Raw genomic sequence first — 23,022 nt, 5'->3', positions numbered from 1 at the left:
ATTGCTCATACTCGGGATAAAAGATGAACGCATTTGCATATAGATTGTGTTCGTCTGTTTCCAAAGACGCCTTTTCTTCCCTTTCCTCGGTACACCGGATCGTGTGGCTATACCGAATCAAGCGAATGGACGTCTTTCTCCGAGTTTTTATTTTGCCGGAAAAATCTTGAACGATGGACGACAAGCTTAATGCCGTGAAAACCGCCGAATTTTTCCGCCCTGTCGCGGCAATACATGGTCTCCTAGTGTGACAAATCCTTTTTCTTTGTTAATTTGTTGGTAGCTCTTAACGAATTACGAAAGGAACGATAATACCTGGCGATGTTATTGGATTTCGTCGGAACAAGTCGATATCTTGGCAGAAGAAAGGATGGATAGAGGCGCGGTAAAAGAACGGATAGTGCGGTAAAAGATTGATTAAAAGTAGGATGTTTGGTGATTTGATAAGACATTATATGACGAGATAGATGTTAGTAATTGATAAGTTAATTTCAAGCAAAGTGCTTACGCCTTCGATTCGTTATCGTTGGGCTTCATAACGAATAGGTAGAAGGGATTTCTAATTAAGCCGAAGTATACAAAGTTTGTATAATAATTGTATGTATATCGGTTCGATTGTGGATCGCTTATAACTTATAACTAATACAGATTGCCAAGAAAAATTAAGACATTATAATAGGAAAAAATAACTAGAAACTCATAAAGCTTGACAAATTTAAAAAATCTGATAGAAACACAGAATATAAGCTAATATAGCAAGAAAAGAGATCAGATCCTACAAGAAAGGATGAGAACCCTACAGGTGAGAACCTGTCTATCTAAATTACTAAAGTTTGGTACCTCGCGACTAATTTATACTTATATTTGCAGTCAATATTCGTAAACTAAAAACGACGAGAAGTTAAGGATAATACGTGATTTTAACGAAAACCTGCGCTATTCTAGCTTCAAGATGAGCTAATAAAGAAAACAGGTTTCCTCCGTAATCACGATCATCTAGAATGCAATGTTAATGTTGCTAGTTTTCAAAATTCTTCCGTACGACAGGACGAAAAAGTTTCTATAACTATCGTACATTGAGACGCACAATTTTCAGATTTCCATGAAAGAACGATACTTCGCATTTAGATACGTAATAACAAAATTACCCCCGTGGAAGCCCTCGTGAAAGCAATCAAACGAGTCGACGAGTTTCATAGTGTATAACGTTTCACGAAATATATACGTAGACACGCGTAATGTATATATATTTTGCAGAAATAAATGCTACGATAATGATACAAAAAACTTACTTGGTAAAGAAATCAACATTAATATAGTCAACCACTAAAAGCAATGGCTGCAATCGTTTAAAAAAAAATTCGTTGTTAAATTTATATAATACATTCTAGGAAACTCTTTGTAGCCCTTTTCTTTTCGTACTACCAAGTTTTACGTTTACCGTCTAATCGCTAATTAATAATTTGCTTCGTGCATCACTTTGTAAGAAATCGAAAAAAATAAAACAATCCCTTACCGTGCTTCCATCACGCGGAAGCGGATACGAAATATTCGAGATCGACCAAGGCGGTAGTTCTCTCCCTCGACTTCGCTCGCGGTCGACCACAAGAGGAAGAAACACCGTGAATGATCGATACCGACCGCAGCGAAGTCGACAGTCTCAAAAAAATGATTGTTTTATCTTGGCAGGTGGAACTTAAAGGGAAGCAGCGTTCGCAAAGCGGAGGAAAAGGTAGAAGCTAGAATCGTACACAGGGGTTGTGAAACTCCCTCCAGCGAGCAACGAATCAATCGAGTCGGTTTATCGGTGACAGAACCCTCAATTTTTCTCTAGATTTCCATTAAAAAGGTCCGTTACACCCTGCCGTCGACATCGGCATTCGCTTATACTCTTGTCGACGCTTGATCGGCTAAATCGATCCACTCACGGATATATATTACGTATAAGGCTGATAAAAAGCTGCAAGAAATGACGGTGATTCCTCTCAAGAAGCTAACACCGTTCGTACGAATTTTCGAGATATTTCGCGAATCCGATGGTTGCATTGAATTTCTTCGCAATATACACGTAAGTCTATATATGCAATTCAATTTGAAATTACTAGAATCTACAGAAGTTATCGATCAAAGGTAATTGAACAACTGATTCCAGAGTTAGATATTCAAAGATATGCGTACTTCGTCATCGTACCGTAATTTTATTAAGATCGTTAGAACTTCAGTACAGATCTCTCTGAAGATTCATAACAGAATGCATTGTAGGTTAAGTACAATAAATTCACTCGCAATTGTCGCCTAATAAATTTTAATTACTACGTGTTCTCATTAAAAGCGTTCAACACTGTAGAAGTATTGAATTTAGTTAATATTTTATACAATGGATCAATAATAACATTGAAATTTACGAAGGACTCATATAAGAGATTACTCAATCTCAAAAGTCTAGTTCCAGTTCTACTTATTATTAATTTATTTACAAAAAGTCATCGTATTTCTTTATTACCTCCAATTTCTTACTTCCATGTCGTGCATTCGATTAATTTTTAATAACTATCGTCTGTGATTCTGTCGACTGACAAATCTTATACTGCACTAAACGACACATAAAACATAAGATTAACATCCAGACAATTCGTTCTTTGTAATTCGAAGGAAGAATAAAAAAGGAAAGAGGAAAAGATAGTAAGTTACATCGAGTGGAGCGATTTGTTTATCAAAAGAAGCGCGCTTGCGTTACTGGAACGAGTGCAATGTCGGAGAAGGAGTGTTTTAAATTCTTTTAACTCCTTCGCTGGAATGACGCTGAGGTAAAAAGATTTTCAGGCGTGCTTTGAAGAATTTTAAGCCCAACTCATTAGGATAACGAGACAGGCATCCAGTGCCTGTGACACGAGACCTATACTCGTGCAAACGTGTCTGTTTCGTATTCATGATGCGACATGCGACAGAACCGAGAGCTCGTCCGTGTATACAAACACACGCGAACATAAAACGGGTGGTACTTCGCGTTACTAGTGTTGGAACTGATTGAGAGATTACAAAACTTGCTTCGTCCATTAATTCAAGAATCACGACCGGACAATGTAAAACGATGTAAATTTTCGTCAGCGTTAACTACAAAATCGAATTCTATCTCTCCGACTATAATAGCCAAGGAGAACAAGGAGAGCGAGTACTGTTAGATTCTCGTAATAAACGTGATACCAATCGACGTGTCTCTCGCTTGTGTTGTTTTCTTCGCGATTAATCGTTTAGCAATTCAAGCCGAGAAGAAATAACGGAGTGGAAGATTGAGAAGTTCACGCTATTGTATTTTAAAACGGAAAACGTGTGAATTTAAGATTAATCGTTGTTTCATGTCCTGGATATTATGAGAAGTTTGCGTGGTTCGTGGTGATGATGATGATAATGATACAGGATGAATATGTATAATTTAATTTCTATTAGTACAGCTAACAAGCATACTGACAGCATACATATTTCAAATTGTGAGCAGTACCTACAAAATAAATATTAACGATATAAGATACGAGGCACGATAATTTAATGACACGGTAGAGGAAGTTTCTCCATGACTACGTACATGTCTACCATTATTATAATATTTTTAATAATTTACTGTAAAAAGTGTTAATAGTTTTCATATGTTTATTAATACAAGTTCGATGAATTGTATCTACGTCTGTATCTAACAACTTCGTTCGTAGTACCGTTGTTGATAAATTAAAATTTTTGAGACGGATCTCGAAAGATAATGATATGAAATGTTTTTATAATCATCGATATTTTCCTCGACTATTGATTTTAGTTTGTAATGGTTTACCAATACCCTGATATATTTCGTTTTATTCAGACCCATCTTGTGACACTTTTGATCCATTACCCTCTCCAATTTCACTCTTTCTGCCGTGAGATCTACCATATAAATAGAATTCTCGCTCCATTGCACTAATTAAAAAAATAGGGAAACAAAAATATGATCCATCGCATATTTCACTGAAATAATTCTATCAAATGTATTTCCCTTCAGCATAGAACTCAAATACAATTATGCCAAAGCTTGGATCGATAAAATTATTTGCGAGAGGGTGGTTTACAGCATCGAGGGTAGTTAGTGGACTATTCGCGTGACGAGATAAATTCAATCTGCTCACCTTGTGATCTCTTCAATGAGCTTGCAGGGGTCCGCCGCGTAGAATTTTACACCGAAGTAGAGAGTGTAGACATCCGAGCTCGGATCTCCTTTTTGGACTTTCAGTTGCTTTCCGATCTTCTTACTCGGGTCGAGCCATTGCTATAAAGGTGCGCGAATAACACAGTAGAGAATTACTTCTAAATAATTAATCCCCTTCCGATCGAGGCGCGTCACGCTGAAACTGTTGATCAAGCAGACCGGAAATTGCAGGCAGCTTGACATTTCCCGTGGATAATAATCCTATCCTCTTATGGCCCGGGGCCGATGCAATCGACTCCCTTCGGGCCATCCTTCCTATGAATTTTTCATCATCGAAATCTAATTAACCGTTCGATATCCAGTTATTGCATTGATCATACACTGCTGTTTGTTCAGAGTCACGCCAAAGACGTAGCAAAGACACCGCTTCGCGTTAGACCGAGTCAATTTGCCTTTGATTATAATTATAGAAGGGAACGCGTCTGTCTCATACCGTAATTGACAAAGCTTTACCAGAAAGCGAACAAAATTTCTCACGCGCGCTACCTTGATCTGAAAATTAAGGTCTAAAGAGCTTTCGAAACGATCATATGATATCTAATTCAATACTCGTGGAAATAAAAAGAAACTTCTTGACATATTTTCATGAAAACAAAAATGAAATTTAAAAACGATGGCGTAGTATATTTTTCAATGAAGTTATTATATGGCGAGATACAATTGCATAATCATTTTAAAATATGTTAAAAGGTATAGTAGGCACGGAAAGTACATAATAAACGTTAGATAAAAAAAATGTCAATGAAAGATTTAATATCTTAATATCGCACCCATATAATCACATTTTGCTAGTAACAAATTTAACATATCCGAAGTCACCCAACTAGTACATAAACATCAAGATGAAAATATTTGTAAATGCTTCCTGCACCTACTACACGCTATTCGTTGTAATTTCGATCAACTCGATACGGAAGGTCAATAGAAACAACATCCTTACCGTCTGATTGCTGTGATCCAGGTAACGTAGACCGAAGTAAGCAGTCTCTAATAGATTCAGGTGCCTGAATACCCTATCCAGCAGTTCCTGACCAAGGTTCGAGCTCTGGAAAATAGAAAAAAAGAGCAATGTTTGATTTATCCAGTCAATAACAATGCCGACGTTAGCGACACGAGCGGAATTACTTCCTGAACCGACCTACATTAGTATCACTGCGACGACTTTCGATCCGCGCTCGATCGAGCGTGGTGATTTAAATCGTGATGCGCACGCGTCATTGAGCACGTCGTTCGAACTGCATTAGAACGCGTTTATATGCCTTTGTGCACGAGAACCAACTATCTATCGACGCTGATTCAAGGGGAAGTTGTACGACACGTTTCATAACGGTTCCGTCCCAGCCGCAAAATCGATTTCCGTCTGTTTCCAACCTGAGAATCTCGCGCAATCTGTCATTACGCTCGGTAGATTTTCTAGCTGCACGCGGAATAATTAAGTTCTATCTGTAGCGCGAGCAGCCATATTACGATCGGACATGTGATACTTCGCAATTATTACACAGGACAGAGTGAAATAGAATTTAAAATCGAGTTTAAAACAAAAACGAGTTTAATACAAAACCAGCTCGATCCTCTTGATGTCGTGATAGCACGTCACTTGTTTTACTGTGATAAATAACAGGTATGCTAGATCGAAACGCTTTCGTTGTCGATCGATCTTAGTTTCTTGTCAATGCTTTGTGTTTTCCTTACATTTCCAACATGCGTGTTTCTATATTTTCGCAATACATCGTTTGGTTTAATAAAAACAGAAATATTTATGTTATACAAAATAAATAAGTAGGATAAAGACTGGTTTCCTGTATGTAGATTCGATAGTTGCGAGCAATCGCTGTTTTTTTTAGACAGATACTCGTTCCGTTTCTGTTAAATTACATTTTAACGTTCGTATATTCTTCTATATGAGAAGTAATTTCTATACGTGTAACGAAATAATAGGTAGTTGTAACTTCTCGCACAAGGTTACTAAATGTTAGTTCGATGACGCTTAACTTAAATACATATGTCCGTGCTATACCGTTTAGTGCCCATATGTTCAATAATCTCGCATAGTTCTCCATTAAACTTTCACTTCGAATGCTATAGTAATTAGCATACCAGGCTTCCAAGAGTCAAATATTCTTTTAGAGATATTAATCTACTTAAACATTTTCAACCCGATCAAGTGCCTTACCATTCCTACCTTCAAACAATATAACTCAAGAGAAAACTAACAAGGAACTCCAGGAATCAAACCAATTTCCAAGAATCTAATATTCTTCCTTAGCATTTCTAATATAAAATATAAAATATACCTAATATAAAAGTTAAAAGTATCTTGCTAAAAGGACCACCATCAAAAGGAATGCGGTCAAGAATTTATTTCCACGATGCAGACCTTACAATTTCTTCAAGTTCCTCTTTGCGTGGTTAAGCCACCTCGATTGGAAAAAAGAGGGTAGAAAGAAAGAAAAAGCGACCAATTCGAGCAGAGACGCCCAATAAAAGAATCGAAAGGTGAAGAATCGAAGATAGTTTACTGCATCGACTCGGCGTCGATTTAACCGCGGGACATCCAGTCGGTGAACTGAGATTGAAATCACCGGTTTCCGGTTCCCAGTTGGCTCCGTGGCTGAGCCATGACGCTCGTTTGTTCCCCTTCGGGGGAAACTAACGGAGATTCACGACGTGTGTTTTCGTACTCGATCGTTTGTTCCTTGAAGATATGGGCTGTGTACGTCCCCGTGCACATGAATATACGAAGAAGGAAAAATATCCCTGAGTTTGTTCGTAATTAGCGTAGCCGTGTTACCACCTCTTATTCTTTACTCCACGTCCTTTCGTTCCACCGCACAGTCTTCGTCGATCTACTTACATACTTGGCTCTCCGGCGTGTTCTCCGTTTCTCTTCCGCGAGACGTTTGTTGCGTTCAGCTGTCTCCCTCGATCGTTCATTACATACAGAGAGCGCCGTTTCTTGCGCGCACACACCATTGGAATTGGAGGATGATAATTGAAGCCGAGGCTGATGTTTCTAACGATCTTGCGGTGGCTCGACTTTGACAAGTTGCGCGCGATATGTATTGATCATCGCCACGCCGTGCACGTATTCGAGACAATTGTTAGTTTGCGGCGTTACGGCTGCCACGCTTCGTCATTTGTCGAGGGAAAGTGTTCTTCGGAAACGAGGAAACCCGGGACTAGAACGCAAATTAGCGGTGTCTTTCGAGTGATCCGCGTAAATTTTGTTGATATCCTTTCGTGGGTGTTGAAAGAAAAATTAATAAAAAGTAAATTTATAATGTCACGTCGAAACGTTTGATGTCGTAATATTTTGTTCGCAAATATAATTAAACTTTACGAAATGTCCGATCGAGATATGTACTACTAAACGATAAAGTCATTTGAGTACCATCGTTTCTGCCATTTCCTTCGTATCATTTTCTCTTCAAATACTCGTTACACTATGAGCATTTCGCACACAGGTCACAGAATTTTACGACGATAAGTAAACGTATTGTTGATTTCTCTAACGATCGAATAATAATATATCATTCATATGAAAGATGTAAATACGTAGAAATAATCAATATCTGCATCTTTATTATCCGTTATAGTTAATATCAATGAAGCAAATTTCCTTGAATATAAAATAATAGAATTGAAATGTAAAATTGAAATCGGAGCGACTTTTTCTTAGATTATTCTTAAAATTTTTCTACCATAAAATGTTGAAAAACCATATTTTACCTTTTCTTATCAACATTTTTCAAGATCTCCCTTCGTCTAATTTGGAATCTTTTATTCATCAGTTGATAAAATCACCAAGAAGATTTAACTGAAAAAAATTTTACGTTATGACACATTTTTATCTGAATAATGAGCGAAACAATAATCACAAACTACTGCACACGTTTCATAAACGTTCATCAATACAGAGAGCAAGTGTCAGCCAATATCCAACAAAGAAATTCGTTAAGTAAAATTAGGTAATGATTTTCGATAGCCGGGGTCAACAATAAAGCATCGGGGCATGCACGACCGAAGAAAAGGAAGGAAAATGAAAGAGAAAAAGCGAAAGAAATATCGAACGAGGCAGCTCTGTCTCGCTCTCGTTTTTTCTTCTTTCGTTCTTTTCAACTCTGGCTATACTTGTATCTGGATCGCGGCATCATGAAATTTATTGTAGGTGCCGTGAACCCATCCACGGCTCTGGCATCTATTCTACCTCTGCTGCACCTGCACTTTTACCACGACGAGGTGGTTTGCACCTTCCACGGATCAGGCCAGTTCTTCTTCTACCAGGGACAGGTATAATGACATTGGAATCGGTGCAACGAACGAATGCACAGTGCGCGTCACTGCGTAATTTGTTGCAAGAGCAAAAACATATTTCCAGCGAAAAATGTGATTACTGCTCCTCCATAGTTTACTTGGTGCGCGTCGAACGAATTTATTAATGAACGAGCTCAGGGGTATACGAAGATCGCCACGACAAGTTCATAAATGTTGCACTTTTATCGGAACAAACAGGGACGTGTATCGTGTGTCCGGTACACGAAGGTAGAATTTGTTATATCAAACGAATGCTCCTGTGGATCAGACCATTTAAATGATTCACTCGGTTCCATGCAAAATTTACTTTTTAGGAGCAGAGCAGTTTTCCATGGAAAGATTTTGAAGAGTAAAGCTAATAACGCACGGTTCTAGGTTAAACGATTAAAAAGTCAACAGTTCGCGAACTATAGATTGTATTCTATAGAACTTTTGATTTAATGAAGTAAATGTTCCTAGTGGAACAAAGGCAGAAAATAGAAAAACTCGTGAAATTAAAAACAAATATTTAATCGATTTAAAAAAGAGATTTGAATGTTCGAAAAAAAAGCTCTAATTTAAAGGGAGTTCTACTATGGGTGCAACGAGCTTCTTCCCTTTATTAAGCTCCGATCGTAGACAGGAATAGTTTCCTTTGCAACGCTACACTTGCACTGAATACGGGCAATTTTATTAAAACGTGCCCTTATCTTCTAGCTCACTCGTTGAATCTCCCACAACGCATACGAACGCGCGATCCAAGTGAAATATAGTGTTCCCGGACCAACGAAGTATATCGCGATTTTATCAGTCGGTCGAAATACAAAAAATCGTCACGGTTGTGCTGCAACCGGAACAATGTTATCATAGGAACATACCGAAACAAAGACGTAATCCGCGCGAAGAAGAGGGACGGCCGAAGAGGAAAGCAATAGTTCGACGAGAGGGAAAGAGAAGAGGAAGAAGACGAAGAAGGTGGAAAGGTGCAGAAAAGAAACGTCGATGGCCCAAGGTTTACTGCTCATCTCGACCGGTTACTCTCGTAAGTCCTTTTAAATCTCGGTAATCTACGTGGTTGGTACCGCGAACATCGAAGCTTTTCGAAAACAGTGACAACCATGATGGAAACGAGGATCCCGTCGACCAACGATCAGCACAGAGACGAGCACACTTTTGTCGTCCACGAGCTACGTGATTCTCGACAGACACGCGTAGCTTCTGAATATTTTGGATTTCGTGGATCGACTGATGCCTTCGTGGAATCGCAAACGAGGGAAATGAAAGGGCTGCATTTTTTAACGAGATTTATGTTTCCGCGTGCAACGTGACTCACGAAAGCAACGGTCGATGAAGAAGCTGGAGAATCCAACTTGCGATATTACGAGTACGATTTGTTCGTAATTCGTATCGGCGTTACGAAGTACGTATTATAAAATTTCGCGTTGTTATTAAAAAAGATTCGTGGCCGAGATAGGCACAATCGTCCCCAAAAGGAGTCCTCAAGAAGATGCAGAGCACCAACTGGTTCCTGACCAAAGGTTTGGCGGATCGGAAGATCGAAGAACTTCAATGTCCACAAGAAGAATCGACTTGGACCCCACTCCCTGGCCATATCCCAGACCCGCGATGAAATTCGCCCGGCTGCTTCCAGGATGCATTGTTTTCGCCTTTTTCTTCTCTCTCTCTCTCTCTCTTTCTTTCTCTCTTTTCTTCTCTTGTATCCCTTCTTCCCTCAGCTTACGAGCGCCAGCGGCTTGGTTTCGGTGTATATATACGACACAGCATCGGTATCGGCGGATACGTATGTATACTACCTGTACGTATAACAGAGCGAAGGTCTATGCCCTGATGCTGCTGGCCCGATGTTCGGGCTCAGGGGTACAGGAACACGCGGCAGGCAGAAGACCAGCAGAAGAAGAAGAGGAAGGTGCTGGAAGAGAGTAGACGGAGGGACGCGACTCGATAGAATCTGGTGAGGCTTATTCCACCGGTCTTTTTTCACCTTTTGCTTACATAATGTATTCTCAAACGTACATACGGCTCTGGGTACTCTGCTACCAGTGAGCCTTTACGTATGGCATCCGCATGGGCCCTCTCGTGCCGTCTGTGTGCCTTCGTGTTGGTACGCGCGTCCACGTACGTGCTCTCTCTACACGCTCTACGTTCTACACTCTACGACGGGATGGTCGTGTGGGTGTACGTGGACGTTCGCGGCAACGGGAGACACTCTTATCGTTGTCCACCCATACGTCCATTGCTGGCCGTTTCGCCGTGGCCGACGCTGTCGTCGTCGTTGTACGCCCGCAAACGTGACGGAGGCGTGTCACATCGGAATACAAAAGGTATAATACCCACATACCGATGCCGCTAACTCATACCTACCGGGGAATACCAATTTTCGAGCTACGAGCTCTGTTCATCGCCGCGGCCTCGACGCACTCCGTCGATCGCCCGCGGACAATTCATTCGCGATACCAGACTACCTATTCGAGTACCTACACGTGATGCTACAGGTGAATGTCGTCGCTTCGATGAATTAACCCTGCTGCTCACGCCAATCTCCACCGGTTTATATCAGAGGTCGGTTAAGCGGTAATTCGAATTGTTTTTTCGATATAGTTAACGAGTACTTCAAAAAAATTCTTTCTCATCTGGACGCATGGCTGTTGGCAGCAAGAGAATTGATATTTTCTCGTTGATACTAAGGTGATTCTATATTTAAGTGGATGCTAAGCTAATTAGAACTTTAGAAATCGCTTCATTAGAATAACGCTCTAAAAATCGAAATACACGAAACTTTTCATACTCGAAACACTAAAATTCCAACGAATTGCAAATTCTAAATGTACTTTTTAAAATACCTTTAAATAAGCAACAATTCGACGAAACGAACGCAATAAATAGGAAAGCTCTGGAATTCGATTAACTCCCACGATCGATCACAATTAGCACCGCTCGAGACCGCCTCGTTCTGAATGACAGACCGGCACGAGCAAGCGAACGTAATCCGCAAAACGAAATAAACCGGGAAAGGGAAGAAGGGGGATCGGCTCGTTACGCGGTGAAAATAAATTACACGTTTTCGTGTCAGGAAAGGTAATCGTTAAGCAATTAAATAAATTAGTTAATTAAACGCGTACGGGAGAGGTAAACTGGTGGCGCATACACTAATGCGCTTCTTGCCCGGGTACAGAACGGTTCATGCGCGAGGACGATAGCTGCCCGGGTTGTTTGTCACTTTTTCCAAGCGTTGCGATGGCGAAGGAAGCCTCGAAGCTGCGATGGTTGGTCGCCTTGCGATCGACGGACTCTCGCGTAACTTATCGCTGCTGCAATGCACTGGAACGAAGCAACGCTTCGGTAGTTGCACGGTTCACGTTCATGCACGCGGGCCAGGCTATCGCGTGTAAGCTGTGGTTCTTGCCGTACTCCGACTGGCCATTACCATTTTTCACGCACAAATCTATGGTTACATTAACTCGATATTCCGCGAAGCACGGCGATTCGTCGACCGACACGGAATTATGAAGGATTCATTCATCGTGGAACAAGCGGCGACTGATTAGCGTTGCTCGATTCCATTTAGCGCGTTCGTTATCTCGGGTATATGTACACACCGAGGGAAAAGAAGAGAGAGAGAGAAGAAAAGGTACGTACGGCATTCTCTGCAAGGCATTTCTATCAGGGTCGGTCGGTCTGTCGTCTATAAATAGTTACATGGTGGACGTAGCCCAGAGAGAGAATGCGTAGTCCATACTTAATATGTATACCCATGGTAGGAGGGAAGGTTTCGATGGCCGCAAGGACAGCACTTCGTCAGTCCATTTGTCACTTTTTATAAACCGCGCCGCTGAACTTGACGTGAAACGTCATGTACCATTGCTGTTTATGCTGCGCGCCATGCTTAGGATCGATGTATTATCCGAGAAGTTACTTAGATGGAAGCAACGCTTCGATAGTTCTCAATACAACGTTGTTGTTATTACGCGGATGCGAGGGATCAGTCGTTTTTGTTTCATCCTCCGCGTGCTTCCTCTATAGCGGTTTAACGATAGAAAAATGCGTTTCAGTCGAAAATAACAAAAGATGTAACGAAGTTAATAACGGTTAAACTAAACCGCACGAAATTACAACATATTCTCTTCCAGGTAATTAACTTTCTTGTCGCTGCTATCTTCCTCTCGATCACGGTCACGCTACATCCGTATCACCTCGCGTTCATTTAGCCCAAAGTGAACCGAAGGATGTTACGTTAAGCTAAGTATCTCAACACTGCAAGCGTTCACTTTCCTAGTGAATTTCAAGCAACGATACATTTAACTTACAAACCGAAGCAAACTTTGTTCCTTAACCTACTCCTAAACTGCTCAAGCAATTGTGCAGAAATCTATTTAACGATGAATACAAATGGCGGAAAATCCCCGATGAAAGAACGAACCATTGAAACAATGAGATTTTCTCCGCGAGTGGTAATACGAAGAGATGTTTCGGCGCTCTACGTCGTAACGGCTGCTATTATGCAACTTCGAAGGCCATATACCGCTTCGAAAACGAAAGAAGGCGAGAAAGAGGGAGGAGTGTTACAGGCGGGATAGCTAATGGATGGAGCGAAATGAGAAGAAGCGTTGAATCCAGCCAGGAAAATCGAGAAGCTCCAGCAAAAAAATTGTACTCTTAGAGGAAGTCGCGCTGCCACTGGCGAGACAAGCCTCCGAGCAACCAAGTAAATAGGCACTCCTTGCGCACAAAAGGTACGCAGTGCGCAACATTTCACCTGCAACAGCTTCGCACTCATAGGCTTTCAGCGGAAAATGCATCGTTGGCTGCACGAGCAACACCACCGACCCCATGAGGGATGTGGCGAGGGATAAAGAAAACGAACACCACGACCGGCTGGTCGCCCGCGATTCTGCGCTAGCGACTTACCAGCCTGCCGATCCATCCTCCTCCTCGTCCTCCTGATTCTCTTCTTCTTCTCCTCCTTTTTCCGCGCGCGACAATTTCCTTTCGAGTGTACGCTGCTCTCTTCGATTTTGCTCTGTACTTCGCGGCCATCGTAGCGCGCGTACAACGATGACTATCGTTGGTAGATGTACGCAGTTCGTTACTGTGCGACTTCAAGGGAAAAAATTGATTGTCCGATAGATTGAGAATTGACGTTGCACGTTGGTAGTGGTTTTCAATGAAATATGGTGGATGAGGTATCGAACGTAGGATTTCAACAGGTAGAAAAGTTTTTAACAAATTTTTAAAATGCCACTAGTTGGCATTAGTTAACCTTGAGCTTAAAGATTACATAGCAGTATTAAATGTACTCACTGCGCTATTCCGCGTACACGATGCAGGACTTCGAAGATATGTAAATGTTATTTATACAAAAAGTTACTTCACTGATTGCTAGTTGTTGGAAATGGCAGCTGCCATCCTCCCACCCTACACCCTGCACACGGATTGAACGAGTGCTTTGAAGATAAAGTAGAAGAAATATACGTGATGTGAAAAAAAGGAGTTGATACGCCGGTTACAGAATGATTGTAAGGCATGAACAAGAGAGAGTTATAACATAATGAAACAAACGGAAGATATTCTCCGAATTCTTTTATACCCTCCGATTGTCTTTAACGAAATTTTATTTCAATAATGCGGCGAAGAAAGCTACCGTTAATCCGTACACACAATCATCTCCTTCGAAAACTCTAAAAACGCTAAAATAAAAAGAAACATTTCAATAAGTGTACGGTGTAATTAAATCCACAGATACATATTCACCTTAAAAAGCGGCAAAAAAAAAAAAAAAACAAAGGAAGTGGTTGAACGTTATTAAATGACAAGTTTCGTTACACCGTGTTTCGTGAATGTACCTCGCGTGGCTAGAATACTAGTTAGTGAAATCTACCACGCAACTTGGCCGAGGCAGTGCAAAAACTCTAGTAGATCTCTTATTTTCTTTCCCGTAAGCTGTAATACGATGAAGTCGGACAGCTTAACGCGATTAATATAATACGTGCGGCCTAACATCGTCCTACTTCTGCGAGAGCACGACAAGGGAGAGTACATGGTAAGCACTTAAAAGCGTGCTGCGTCACGCGGCCTAGAAAAAGCGAAAGATCGAACGGAACGTGTAAGTGTGTGGACCGAGACGGCGCGGCGTGGTGTAACAAAACTAATAAAAGTACAGAACAACCAACTTGAGGGGGGAACGAACGAGAAGGAAAGTAGTCGAAAAGGAAGAGGAACAGCGACGCGTCGACGACGTCGAAGGAGAAGATAAAGAAGAGGTGGTTCTCTTCTCTTCTGGCCCGAGGCCGAATGGACCTGGGTATAGGTCCAGGAGGTAGGTAATCATCTTCAGGTTGCGTGCTCGCTCCTCTGTTCACCAGTCACTACAATCGTGTTTCTTTCATTTTTCACATACGTTGCAGGCAAACCGTCTATTTAGGCATACCGCCCTCTCTTTCTGTCTTCCCGTTGATCCCGTGGTGGCCGCTACTTTTCAACACCCGGGGCTAGGGTTTGTTGTGGGAATCGGAACACGTAAACGCAAATCAGAGGCCCCCGAATCAGACGTTTCGCGGGAGAATCTCGTAGTTTAGCTACGAAACCTTCAAATTCTCGATGAATACCCCTTCCATCGCGATTCGCTGCATTCTACAGACTCGCAGAAAGAAGACATTCAGCGTAACGCCAATTGGTCGGTATAATTTTACCGTGGCGATAATTGACCTTGGCTTGTTCTCTGTTACAGTTCGTTGGAGCTCATCGACGATGCTCCGAGAAAAAGTGCTGATCGCTGCTTCCTCGTCTGTAACCGCCCGAGAAACGACCTAACTGGAGGAGACTGGTGATGTATTTCTTGAAGAAAACAAAGAATTACCGATGGTCAACAGGCGATTATTAAGGGATTTAATTGCGTTCGAGGATGACAATTAGACTGGTCGTCGATTCTTTTTAATTGCTTCTTGTTTGCCGCGAGACTTGCATGTATACATGCGACTGCATGTTGCTAAGTAACAAATATTTTTTTAGTCGTTAAATTCGGAACTAGTAAAAATTACGTTCCTTTGAATCAAATATGTATTTTTAGAAATAAGGTACAATATGATAAATAAACTTTTAAATTGGAAATATACGTCGAAAATTGTAATATCCTTCAACTGGTGTACCAAGACGAACTGCAATTTGGAATCTCGAACGAAGAGGAAAATTGTTGATCTCGGAATGCAAGAGATGACCTTAAGAACCTTATGCAAAGATAGATAGCGATTAGAAAGATTAGAATAGTAACGAGGCAGAAAGCTTGTCACGGTGAAAATGCTGGTCGCGACTTTCATTTGACATCTCCAGAGCGATGGCTTTAAAGGTATCAAAGAGCACAAGGAAGGTACAGTGAGCAACGTTAATAATACTTCGAGGCACGATTCAATCTTTCTTCTGCTTGGATATTCACTCTCATCTTGGGGACAAGAAGAGCCGTTCGTATATAACGCGTTCTTTTGACGAAGTACTCCGTGCGGAAAAAGTTTTAATTTCGCCATTAATTTACAAAAATGAAAAAATGCAAAGTAAAAAAGATTTAAGTTTAAAAAGTTTTCGTACATATTCGTTGTTTAATATTTTTTCAACAAGGCGAATTCGAAGATATTTTTATTATTCGAATTGCGCGAGGTAAAAGAAAGGAATTTACGATCTTGCGAAAGAACAAAGGAATCCTGATGCTCGACTGCTTCGTTACAGTTTGTTGCGCCCAAGAGAAAGAGAATTTTCGTTAACTTTAACGACCAAACTTTCCCTGCTGCTAACAGGAGATATAAAAATCCGAAACTTTTAAACCACTCAAGCAACAAGAGCCATCCCGTAAACGGGGGAGTTTACTTGAAAACGTGATCTTTATTCATAACGAATCGGAATCTGAATAATCAATACGTCTACCGTGAAGAGAAAAGGGGAGAGAAACGAGGAAGGAACGGAAAAGCTACAAATGAAACGAAGGAAGAAAGAAAAGGAGAATGAGGGGGAAGGCCTTTTTACGGCTTGTTACAAAAATTATCCGAAACAACGATGCTCCCATCGTTCGCCGGAAGGGAACGAAAGCTCCGGGCAACAAAGCAGAAAATTTCAGACCGGTTTTTCTCTCTTCCTCGTTTACGTCGTTGCTACTTTTTGCAAACGACCGCAGTAACGTCGATGAAAAGTGTTGGCGAACAATGATCCCACTAGAAAAACTATCTCCTTAAGAGATTACGCCTCTGGTAAATTACATTAATAAGCATTGCTCGTAGATAATTGGTTCCAGGTAAAAAAGAAACCAAGGAAAGGTATGAAACTTGTTCGAAAAGTGAAAATTTCAACGAACCGATAGCCAAGAAGAAATCCCCTTCAGAGATGTTTCCGGCTCGCCTTCTTTTCATTCCCGGTCGTTTCAACTACGCGAACTTCTCCGCTCCTTTTGCCGAGAATTGGCCGCGAAATGCACGTAGAGCGAGCTCTTCTAATCAGGCCTCGTTGAAGGCTCGCCTTCTACGGATGCCACGGATCGTGAACGTAAATTGCAGGGAGATGTCATAGGAGGTAATTGGACGATGCCTCGGAACGCTTGAAAATTATTCTAACGAGACCTACGAAATTTCCCTTGACCGGACGTGTTTCATAAAGGTATCCTTATCGTCCTATTTTATCTTCTACCGTTCTATTGTTTCTTCATTATGGAATATTCGTATTTTGTTCCTTCGCATGGTCGAACCTTTTTTTATCCCATCTAAATCAGACGAGCAAGTTTTTGTTTGGAAGGAAGCATGGCACGATATGAAAGAAAGATCGCGGTGAAAAATTCGTTTCACAAACAACATATTGCGTTGAAAAATTTATAGAAACTAAAAGTCCTATCCACTAAAAGTGATACAAACCGAGATACAGCGAGGCAGGATTTGTGAACCATTTTCCTTGCTTTTACGTAATTTCTTGTCAACCTTCTACACCCCATACAGGAATTTATATCTCAGATAAACGTATCCTGAGTCGAAAGTAAATCGAATAGGAACAAACTTCTCGAGCTTGTTCCTTCGATTCCATTTTCACCCTCGTTTCCTATAAAACCTTAAAAGGCTCGATATTTAGTAGCCTTTGCTAAAAGGTATTATCATAAAATTGCACGTGCACTTTTTAATATGTTCACAGCAAATTACTCGCATTACCACGATTCCTCCGTACAGATATCCTTCATGAATCAGAAACAGGGGCGCAAAATGCATGGAACGTAACGTCTGTAGCCACTCATTAACCAGCTCTAATATCCGAACAAGCGATAAACAATATGCAAATTCGATCGGATCGAGCAGAAGAGGCGCGATGGCAACGACACGGGAGCGGTGTATCGACGATATCTGGTTCTGCCGGAAAGGGTTACATTTATCCGGTCGCATTATCTTGACGCATGACCATTCTTCCAGGCTGTTCGGTTACGCGAGACTGGTTCTATGATCGGCGATATAAAACCGGGAAGATACCGACCGTATACTGGTATATCGATGGCGAGAAATAGTGTCTATAAGTATCGTGGTTACTAACCGAACGACTCGACCGTTCCAGCTCTAATAATCCGTGATATCACGCTACCCTTTTCTCGGTCTTTTCCCTCGCAGTGTATCCTTGCTCATCCTTGCCTTTCCTTTTTCTCTTCCTCTCTCTCCCTCTCTCTCTCTCTCTCTCTTTCCCTCTCCAGGTACATTATCGTGTTCCTCCTTCCTATCCTTGCTGCTTCTCTTCAATAATAAGAAACTAAGAACCCGTGCGCGTTCCACGAGAACAGAAAACCGAACAGAACGGAGCAAGCATCGCGACGTAGCCCGATAATTGAAATTGATGTAATCGCGGTGACGTTCCGACACAACGAGACTTTTGCAACCGGCCCTCGTGGAACTCTATTAATATACGCCGCGTTTACGCCCGGGAACGATAAGCGGAATGAAGACAGAGGCAGGATACGCGCGTCGCCTTTTTCATCGAGTGGACAGTGGGTTGCTGTGTTCCACCGACATACTGCGAGTTCCAGCGCGTTCGACACGCGGCTCGCCGTGAGTAAGCTCGGGCATAAGCTCGTAAATTGATTGCGAAACATGCTACGACGGAATCCCGATTGGTCGGGCCGTTCCTTTCTACGGACAGATGTCACGATAGCTAGCGACTTGAATGACGAGTGGTAAAACGATCGATTTCAGGAAGTGGTGTGATTCAGAATTTTTAAACGTGGGACTACTTGCGGTGGTATTTCTCCGTGTGACTTGACAACCTCCATTCGGCGAGCTTGTCGCAGTCATTCAGCGCGGTTAGAGGAAATGATACTTTCGTCAAGTAACTTACTCGCGCAGCTTCGATTAAAATTTGCGTTGTACTTTATCAATGCTTCGACACTAACAACATGTTAAAAAATTCAATGATTTTTTAAATTATCCTCGCGTTCCATACGAGAGTGAAATAAATTATTGACATCTATTGTCATAGCTATCCATAAATTTATCGAATCGATCGAGTCCACTAGAAATTTTGACCTATGAGAAAAGATACGATCGCAACACAGGTATTATGGAATCATATTTACGCGTGCTCGCTGGAACGACATTAATCGATCAAAGAAACGACGATCAAATTTTTTTACACGAGAACTTAGGATTGTTACTCAAACGCCATCGCTGTATTCTTTCGTTAATCCCTGAGACCTTTCATTGTTGAAAGGTCGTCACGAGGCAGCCTTTGAACACTTTGGAAAAAACGAAGAAAAAAAGAATTGGTAACTCGATTTCTTTCCGAATATCCCCCAATCAAGTCATTCAAGTTTAAAATTCGCCCGGCATGTATAATATAATAGTCGAGGGACCTGGCGAACGCGTAACGAGGGAATTTTTTTTTAACGACCATTCCTCCCTTTCAGAACAAATTCATCGGCAGTGAATTTAATATATACCTGCATCTATAGTGAAAGGGAAACGAGGATAACAGAGCGTGGAGAGGCGCAGGGGATTGAGGGGGGACGAGAACGAGAGCGATCTACGGGTATAATTAGACTGGTTTCAATTTCACCGTAGAGAGAAACTTTTATCAGGATCGTCGCTCCAGACGTCACCCGGAAACGGAAAAGGATGGACGAAAATCGCTTGGAAAGTTCGGCAGAGACAGCACCGTCGCAATTCGAGGAACGAGGTTTCTATTGTCCGTAATTCGCGCTTTATGCACCCCTATCCTGCCCCACTCGATGGTTCGCGAGTAGTCGCCTCCAACTTCCGCTTTTTGTTGAAACACGATTCTTCGATGACTTTCGTCCGACGGATTAACGCAAAGTCAAATCGAACCAATCGGGGCTGATTAAATTATGTTCCTCGAGGAAAGTTCAACTGGTCTCCCGGACCAACCTCGCTCGAATTTTCTTTTGTTGACCGTCACTAGATAGCGAAGGGTGAACGCTCGGGGCCAGAGGGGATGGAAGATGCCTCGAAGGATGATAATTGTCGAACGGAGCAAACAGCATCGTGCTCGTTCCGCACAAATCCTCCCGTTCCGAGACTGAATCTACCGAGAACCTCATTTTCTTCGGTCGTGGGAACTATTTGCGGAAATTCCGCGAGCTACAGCAAACAATGCCACGAAACAACAAACGCAGTCTGTTCGTTGCACTTCCATTCGCCAGTTTCGATTTCCATAATTTGCGATTGTCATCGCGAAGGGAAAAACGTTGACGTTGGCATTTCCTCGAACCAAGTGAAAAGAGAATTTGCTCGCATCTGTACTTGGCTCAATCGGACTTTTGTTTGTATTTAACTGCAACGCTACGGTTTGTTCGGTTTATTGTTGTTTACCAACGAAAACAGAACTAACTCGTCTGAATTTGAAATTAAGCAAGACATGGTGATGGAGTGTCTATATTCGATTAGTAATGCTTTCCAATTTCCCAGAAGATTATCGGTACATGCTCCACCCCTTATCATCTTCTTCCTAAAAAAATATCGCGCACTAATTGTGTACAATTACGCGTTATTACTCTTTACATTTTATAAACAATTAGAACGATCAGAGACGAATGTAGCAATAACATGATAAAAATCCTATAAAACGGTATAAAAAGTACAATGGATATTTACTCGTACGTATAGTTCACGCTTGGGGTAGTCGGCCAGTGCAGAGATACACACGAGTAATGAAATATTCATGAAACTCGATGTAACGCATAATATAACGTATTTATCCCATGTAACGTTTAAATTAGTCGTATTTCCCACCCGGGAGTGAAGTTGCTTCGAATCGCATAAATTATACCTGGCGAATATGTAAAACGTGTTTGCCTGATATCCGACTGTTAGTATCGAGTATCATTCGTATTTAGCCACTTTAAAAATTTTTATTTTTTTATCTCAAACATATTTTAACTTAATTATTTCACGATTCTAAATTTTTGAATTCGAACTTTTCATAGAAACACGAGTTACATCTTATAACCATTTTAATTTTAATGTTCGACATATTCCCTCCCAAATAACAATTTTCGAACGTTATTTATTAAAAAAAAGAAACCAAAGCCTTGGAATATCGCAGTAGGAAACACGCACCGAAAATATCGCGCTGAACGTCACGACTAAGCCATTCCAGATATTTTTAACCGATCGAAATTCCATCGCCGAATATCCCATAATTAGGGCTGCTTCGGGGTAGGATCGCTCCACCATATGAAAAAAAAAATGGAAGAGAACGCAAGAAATAAAAAAACAAGGGAAAAGAAGACGGTTTGAAAATATCTCCTCTTGTCGTGGAAGTTTCGTGTCGGTCGTGGACTTTATTCCCGAAAAATTCAGCGGGCAAAAGACAAGATTACCCTTTCGAATCGAGAATCACCGGTCGACCGAACGTTTCATTCTAACAGCCCGAGGGAAGGCATTCCAGGGATCTCCTTCGGCGGAGCATTCCGAAAGTTTTCACGGTCGCTGTTAATCGGTACGGGCCCCCATAGACGGTGATTCCCTCTCTAGGCAATAATTTCCTCGTTTTTAATGTTTGGCGGTGGACTGCTCGCTCGGTTGCACGCTTACACGAACGCACACGTGTTCATGCTGAAATCCGTGGCTGGCTATTCGAGAGCAAAATGTTCGCCAGGGGAACGGAAAAGGTACGAACTGAACGAAGGAGAAAGAAACCGAAGTTAAAAGCCGCGTGAATTAGTGTGCAGGGTGGATGAGGGAGTTACGGGGTTGCCCCGTGGGGAAGTGGCCCACCAATTTTAGTATATCGCCTAATAACAGACCAGCCAGAAGAAGAAGAAGGTGCCCCGGGTACCTCCATGATACGTACGTCCCTTGTTCGTGCTGCGCCACCCATAACCCACCGCTGACTTAGCCTCTGGTCACGGGAGGTGAGCTTCGTTCAACCAAACCCGCAGCCAAACGAAATATTGTTGAAATTATAACGCGGCAACGATGACGGCACGACTCCTTCGTCTGTCCAACTTAATGGAGGTACTAAGTAGTGATCGGGTTATTCGATGAATGATCCCCGCGTTTGGAGAGAAAGCGGATTCTTTCTCGTACATCTTGCGAAACTATCTGAGGTTTGATCTTCTTAATCAACGAAGGACAAGTCAATCCCTGTCTACCGAGCTCGCCTGATTTAGATTTAAACATTTCTAGTTCTGTAAAAAAAGAATACTATATACTCACTATCATAGTGGGAAGATTCAGATTCCAATTAAACGCTACACCAACAATCCATTCGTTTTCCGATTATTTACAGAAGAAGCACTGCATACATTAATTTTCCCATCTTACCTGCATCCATATAATATTTCCTTTCCCCTCCGTACTAACCTTCCCACAACACAAATTTCAATCTGCCGTTCTACCATTCCCACGGTCACCAGCTCTCGTATAACCAAAATCATTATCTTCCCGTATCTTCTCATTCGTATAATCATTTACGATCGTGATTGCGATCATCGAGACACCGTTCAACAGCTTCCTTGAATAGAAATAGAACAACGCGACGAGTTGCTCTCATCCGGTCACGCCGCATTACGCAATATTTTAAATATCCACGGGAGAACGCGCTTCTTCTTTCCTGTCTCGATTAGAGTCGCGCGCGAGTTCAATGAAACCGAACGTCCGCCGATAAGTACGACATTCCTGCGTGATTATGCACGACTTTGATTTAGCCTAGCTACACGCGATCAATAGTCTCGCATCCACCTAGCCATCAACCAGTCACGATTAAATGAAGGCACGGTCAATCGAAAAATAGAGTACTGTTACCTACATTTGATTATTTTAACGATTGTAAACGTATTTGAACTAGAATTTACTGTATATATTAAAAGATTGAGATTCAATAAAATATTGAGCTTCTCGAACATTAAATTAATCAACCCATTATCAATTATCGAAAAACCGATGATTTCTTTCTGTAAGTTCATTTGTTGCAATCGTATGTAGAACTTTGCTAGTTTACAATAATTTCTATAACTG

The 23,022-nt window shown here is 41.5% G+C and overlaps 1 protein-coding gene across 7 annotated transcripts in view; it reads right to left on the bottom strand.

Annotated features, from left to right (window-relative positions):
- Window positions 1-23,022, bottom strand: part of LOC126868693 (band 4.1-like protein 4A) — a 62,633-nt gene that overhangs the window by 22,706 nt on the left and 16,905 nt on the right. For 6 of the 7 annotated variants that reach the window (XM_050624459.1, XM_050624463.1, XM_050624465.1 and 3 more), the window contains 2 exons: window positions 5,175-5,279; window positions 4,155-4,294 (listed from right to left, as the gene is read on the bottom strand). In XM_050624459.1, the coding sequence (XP_050480416.1) occupies window positions 4,155-4,294; window positions 5,175-5,279 (245 nt within the window). Of the gene's footprint in view, window positions 1-4,154; window positions 4,295-5,174; window positions 5,280-11,667; window positions 11,862-23,022 lie in introns of those variants that run through there. The other variant, XM_050624461.1, reaches the window with a different exon arrangement.

Source organism: Bombus huntii, chromosome 8 (assembly GCF_024542735.1).
Source record: "Bombus huntii isolate Logan2020A chromosome 8, iyBomHunt1.1, whole genome shotgun sequence".
NCBI lineage: Eukaryota > Metazoa > Arthropoda > Insecta > Hymenoptera > Apidae > Bombus > Bombus huntii.
Note: the sequence above shows the minus strand (reverse complement) of the source record. Positions and strands in the feature narration are given on the sequence as shown.